Genomic DNA, 6,000 nt, shown 5'->3' with positions numbered 1-6,000 from the left:
TCTCGTAAGATACGACAGGATCGGCAGGTGGTTTAAAAAACCTATATAAGCGGGGGCAGGTGGGTGTGAGCCCGGGGGTTGTTGAGCCACCCGCCGCCCCCGAGAGTGAAGACAAGGGGCTGGGCGAATCCCCCAGAAGAACACGGGACTGCCTCGGTCGGGTCGCCCTCCTCCGGGCATCCCCGGCGGCGGCGGCAGGGAGCGAGCGGGCAGGCGGGCTGGCGGTGGCCGCGCCCGGGCGGGGAGGGGCGAGGGCGGGGCCGGCCAGAGGCATACTACCCACCCGGGCGGGCGTGCGGCAGGTGCCTGTTCTCCGTCGGCGGCGGCGGCAGCAGCAGCAGCAGGAGGAGGAGGCATTGCGCGCCGCCCGCGATGGCTCCCCCGCCCGCCGCCGGACCGCGCTCCTACAGCCGCGCCGAGGTGCAGCAGCGCTGCGCGGAGGGCGCCTGCCTGGTGCTCACCGGCCGCCGCATCTACGACCTGTCCGCCTTCGTGCGCCGCCACCCGGGCGGCCAGCAGCTGCTGCTGGAGCGCGCCGGCACCGACGTGAGCGCCGCGCTGGACGGCCCGCCGCACCGGCACTCGGACAACGCGCGCCGCTGGCTCCAGCAGTACTACGTGGGCGAGCTGGACGCGCAGGTGAGGAGGAGGAGGAGGAGGAGGCGGAGGGGCGCCCCGTCGAGGGCTGGCTGGCTGGCTGCTGGGCGGCGGACCTGGCGCGAGCCCGCTTCCCTCTGGGCGGGCGTACAACGGGTGAAGCTTCCCAGATGGGCAAGCTCTCCGGCTGGCTTTCTGCTTGCTGAAATGGGCCCCACCCCCAAGGGGTCCTGCCGGGAAGGAAGGAAGGAAGGAAGGAAGGGGGCCGCATGGACGGGCAGCAGAGACCAGTAGGCAGAGGCTGGGCTGCTCCTGCTTCCCTCGCGCCGTCTGGATTCGGGCTTCCTCACCTGAAGGCGTCGAGGGGTGTGGCGCTGCTGCCGAGGCGAGGCTTTCGCTCGCTGCCCCGCTTGCTGGGCGTGTGGCCCGCTGCCTCCCTCCGCTAGCCACCTCAGCCCACCTGCTGCGCAGGCGTAAGACTGGCTAGCGCTGCCCGGCGCAACCCCCCCCCAAAAAAACCCATTCGTGAACCCCCGACCAAACCGAGCCCCAGGGGTGGGGTTCGAGGGGGTGCCGGAGCGAGCTGGCCCAGTTCGAGTCCGGATTCAAGCCGAACCGGGCCAGCGGGTTCCATGCACATCCCTGCCCTTTGAGGCAGATCACTTGATGCTCAGAGCAGGTGCAGTGGCCGAATTCTGCACGGAGAGGAGCTGCTTTCATCTACCTTCAGTCGCATCACCACGTGTGAACACTGGACTGAAACCCCTTTTCTGCGAGGAACAAACGCCAGGACTTCAGAACAACCCCCCCCCACTCCCAACCCCCCATGATATTTATTTATTTATTTATTTGATTGATTGATCTACACCACTCTTCATTAAAATAATCTCAAAGCAGTTATTAAACAGAAACTGAGAAGGGATGTGGGCTGCGGGGAGGGCAGAACTTCTACGGTTGGATGAAAAGTTTGACCTCCAGTCTGCTTTTCTGCCCTCTTTCCTCTCTCCTTCCTTACTCCCAAACAGGTCCTGTGTGTGTGTGTGTGTGGGGGGGGATGGGTTCTCTCTCTCTCTCTCTCCCCTGAACTGAAACTGCAGGGGAGCCAGTATATTCCAATTTGCAGGACAAACCCAGGAAGGACCCCCACCGCCTCCATTCATGGGGTTTCTTCCGGTTACTCATGGCCAGCCAGGTAGCCAGCCACCAGCCCCTGCATGCATGCAAATTGCTTTTGAGATGTCGAGAGACAATTTGCACCCTAAGATGCCAACCGTTCAGTGGCAGGCAGGGGCGTAGCAAGGTTGGAGTGGGCCCAGGGACAAGATTTTAAAATGGGTCCCCCCCCACTGAAGCTCAGCTCATGAAGTAAAGAAGTCTTAAATGAGGCTGAATAGTGGTAACAAAAAGCAGAGTAAAAATTTATATATATATATATATATATATATATGTATAAATCTATGTGCCCCAATAGGTTAATAGAAATTCGTAATCTTAATTCCTTACTGACCTTCAAGAGAGCCCTTAAAACCCATCTGTTTGTCCTGGCCTTTCAGGGTTTTTAATTAGTTTTAATTGTTTTAATGTTAACCTGGTTTTCAGGCTTTTAATTGTTATGATAGTTTAATTGTTTTTTAGGATGTTTTTAAATTGGTGTTAATATTTATATCTCTGTTTTAATTGTTATTGGTGAGAATGGTTTCTCTTTTTAATCGTAAACCGCCCTGAGCCATTTCGGAAGGGCAGAATAAAAATCGAATAAATAAATAGAACACCATCCTAAATTATTTTTAAAAAGGTTTTGTAAATTGTGGATGATGCAAGGCATTTAATGGTACTAGAGAAAGACCTGCTGTTCTGGTAGCTCCAGGTCTTAACACCCACATCAATTTTGGAGGATGGATACAACTGAAGGAAGCCCGGGCGGGTGTGCGGCTGGCGGAGTCAGTCATGTGACTTGCCTCTGGGGGGGCCCCCAGACAACTGTCTCCCCTGGCCCTATGATAGTTACGCCCCTGGTGGCAGGAAGAAGGGAAGTGAGCAAAACATTTCTGGAGATTTCCTAATAGGCTTGTTGGTAGGGTGGAATGTCCTCAGTGCCTTTGGAGCCACGGAAGATTGCCGGGGGCACCCGGGAACATGCTGGACCCTCCGGGGGCCAATCGGTCCCCGCTCCCCCCAGCCCCTGCCAGCTCCGTCACGGAGCCGGCAATCGTGTGCGTGGCCGATGCAGCCGCCCAGGGCTCCCTCCCCGCTCAGCTCCTGAAACCGGGTCTCACTGGCTCACTATGTATAGATGTATATAAGGAAGCTATAGAACTTGCTGCTGCAAGATATGGTCGTGAACTGAAGGGTCAGAGAAATAACAATGAGTCTATGAAGGGCTGCCAAACGAGGGATGAGAGCCCTTGATGGGACTTCCTTGTGCCGAGGCAGTGTACCAGATTCTAGGGGGTCAAATGACAGGAGAAGGCTGCTGCTTGCTGGTGCTTGGGTGGGCTTCCCAGAAACTTCTGGCTGGCCACTGTTGGTAACATCATGTTGGACTAGCCCAGGAGTTCCCAAGGGTGTGGTGGGCATGATGGGCGTTGTAGTCCAACAATATCTGGGGACCCACACTTGGGTACCCTTGGACTAAATCAGGGCTGCTCAACTTCAGTCCTCCTGCAGATGTTGTCTACAACTCCCATAATCCCTGGCTATTGGCTGGGGATTATGGGAGTTGTAGTCCAAAAACAGTGGGGAGGGGGGGCTAAGTTGAGCAGGCCTGGACTAGATGGACCTGTGTGGTCCTCCTAGATGCTGCTGAACTACAGTTCCCATCACCATAATTTATTATGGCTGGGGACGATGGGAGTTGTAGTTCAGCAACATCAGAGGGACCACATATTGGGAAGCTCTGATCTAGAAGGCAGGGTCTTCTCTTATACCAGTGCATCTTATTATTAACTGGTTAATTAACATTAACATGCCTCATCTTCTGGATTGAAACAATGCCTTTACGGTTTGGCTGGTACTAGGTGTTGTATATCCAGGAGGATCAAAGCTATGATTTGGAGAACACAAATATTTATGATCCGGACAACTTACAATATATTTAATGCAGTGTATATGTAAACCATTCTAAAACAAATAAAACCAATTAAAAGCAATTAGCATCACTCTCATCTCCAACATGGTCATTATCTAAAATAAATCTAAAATGGATCCGTTCTCTCCAGGATGCCAGCATATGAGCCTTCCAGCCGGGGAGACCCGAGTTCAAATCCCCATTTAGCCATAAAACTAGCTGGGTGACTCTAGGCCAGTCACTTCTCTTTCAGCCTAACCTACTTCACAGGGTTGTTGTGAAAGAGAAACTTAAGTATGTAGTATACCGCTCTGGGCTCCTTGGAGGAATAGCGGGATATAAATGTAAAATAATAATAATAATAATAATAATATCTTTGATCCACTTGGATATGCAGTGTGTGTTAGGATCAGGTTTACATAAGAACAGCCCTGCTGGATCAGGCCCACAGAGGCCCATCTAGTCCAGCATCTTGTTCCGCACAGTGGCCCGCCAGATGCCACTGGAAGCCACAGGCAGGAGTTGAGGGCACGCCCTCCTTCCTGCTGTTACTTCCCTGCAACTGATTTGATTGTCTGCACTTTGATTGTCTTAAGGGTCTTAATTATCGATTGTCTTAAGGTTTGATTGTCTGCACTTGGACAAGGTGGGCCACAAGAGTCATCCATCCCTTGGGGCCACAATAGATGAGAGACGTTATTGTGTGCAAAGGCATCACTCTAATTGAACCGGGGTGTGTGTGTCCCAGGGGCCCTGAGGGAGGGGTTGGCCCAAGGATTTTTGGTGACTGACTTTGGTGCATCCCCTGCCCACTCAGGAAGGTGGAAGACATGGAGCTGCCCGTCCCCACCGAAAGCCCACTCACCCACCTGCCCATGGCTGCTGTCTCCAGCGCTGCCTCCCACCGGCCTGCTCGATCGCCTCCTCACCTTTGTGGCTCCTGGGTCTACTGCATCTGCCACTGATGCTGCCAGCCTGGGCCTGTGCAATGTGTTACAATGACATTGCTGCAGCACATCATTATAATGTGTCGTGGCACTTGGCAGCATGTGATGATGTCGTTATAACGCGCCACAGCACTTTGAGGCCTCGCAAAGGCCCAGGCTGGCAGCACTGGATGAAGTAGGCATTGGCAAGGAGGCAGGGGTGGAGGGCACCTGCGTGAGTGGGCAGCGGTGCTGGAAGCGAAGGCAGCTGCGCGGCAAGCAGCCGGTTGGCGTGGCAACCTACCCCCACAGCTCGGTGCTCCAGACGACTGCCTGGGCGTGCCTGTTGGATGGACCAGCCCTGGGGTTGGTGCTGGCAGGGTGACAGCTCGTTCTTCATCGAGGATGTATGACTATGTGAGGTGATTTGCAATAGGTGTATATGTTTAAAAACACTGCTACTTAACCGGGGAATATGTCTTATGTGTGGAAGTGTCCGCATTTGTGACTGGCAGTGGCTCTCCCAGGTTTCAGGCAGGAGTCTCTCCCAGCCTAACCTGGAGATGCTGCCAGCGAATGAACTTGGGGCCGTCGGCACGGAAGACCTACAGTGGACTAGTGTCAGGACACCGAACATGAACGGCAGGGAACGCCCAAGGAAATGCAGTGGTTCCTTCCAGATGTCCATGGAATGCATTGGATTTCCAAATGGCCAGTGGCCATTTGGAAATTCCCTGCATTCCTATGGCCATTTGGAACGCCAGGGCGCTTTCCAGACTAGACCCTCCAACGGGGTCCGGACGTATCTCGGAAGTGTGCTTCCACATTTCCTGCATCACAGCACCGCAGTCCCTCCGTGGACAGCAGGGTACCGTTCACATTGCCAATGCCTTGTTTCGAATTTAATCACTGCAACATAGGCCAGATATGCGACGTCCTAGCTCTAAGAAAATTTGCTGTTTTGGGGGGGTTGTTAGTTGCTGCAAGACTGCTCCCCCTGCTGTTTATGTTTCAAATTCGACTTGCCCGAACAGAGGCATTTTGCTGATGATGAGTAGCTAGTTTGGAAAGCACCCCGGGCATTTCTGTGGGCATTCCCCATCATTCATTTGAGCACAGTCCTCTACACAATCAGATGTAGGGTGACAGTCTAGTGGACTAGGAACATGGGAAGCTGCCTTATGCTGAGTCAGACCCATTTAACTCAGTATTCTCTACTGTGACTGGCAGCGGCTTCTCCAAAGTTTCAGGGAGGAATCTTTCCCAGCCCTGGAGATGCTGCCAGGGATGGAACCTGGGACCTTCTGCATGCAAAGCAGATGCTCTACCACTGATCTATGGCCCCATAGTCTAACCCCCTGCGGAAAGAAATGCACAGGGGCTGTCTATATGGTTTTTGAAACAGTCATG

At 53.9% G+C, this 6,000-nt stretch overlaps 1 protein-coding gene across 1 annotated transcript in view; it reads left to right on the top strand.

Moving 5' to 3' along the window:
* The first annotated feature begins 329 nt into the window (after positions 1–329).
* FA2H (fatty acid 2-hydroxylase) overlaps positions 330–6,000 on the top strand; it is a 92,536-nt gene continuing 86,865 nt past the window's right edge. Inside the window, exon 1 of the mRNA XM_053271116.1 lies at positions 330–639. Coding sequence (XP_053127091.1) covers positions 373–639 — 267 coding nt within the window. The 5' untranslated portion in view covers positions 330–372. The remainder of the gene's footprint in view (positions 640–6,000) is intronic.

Source organism: Hemicordylus capensis, chromosome 9 (assembly GCF_027244095.1).
Source record: "Hemicordylus capensis ecotype Gifberg chromosome 9, rHemCap1.1.pri, whole genome shotgun sequence".
Lineage (NCBI taxonomy): Eukaryota > Metazoa > Chordata > Lepidosauria > Squamata > Cordylidae > Hemicordylus > Hemicordylus capensis.
Note: the sequence above shows the minus strand (reverse complement) of the source record. Positions and strands in the feature narration are given on the sequence as shown.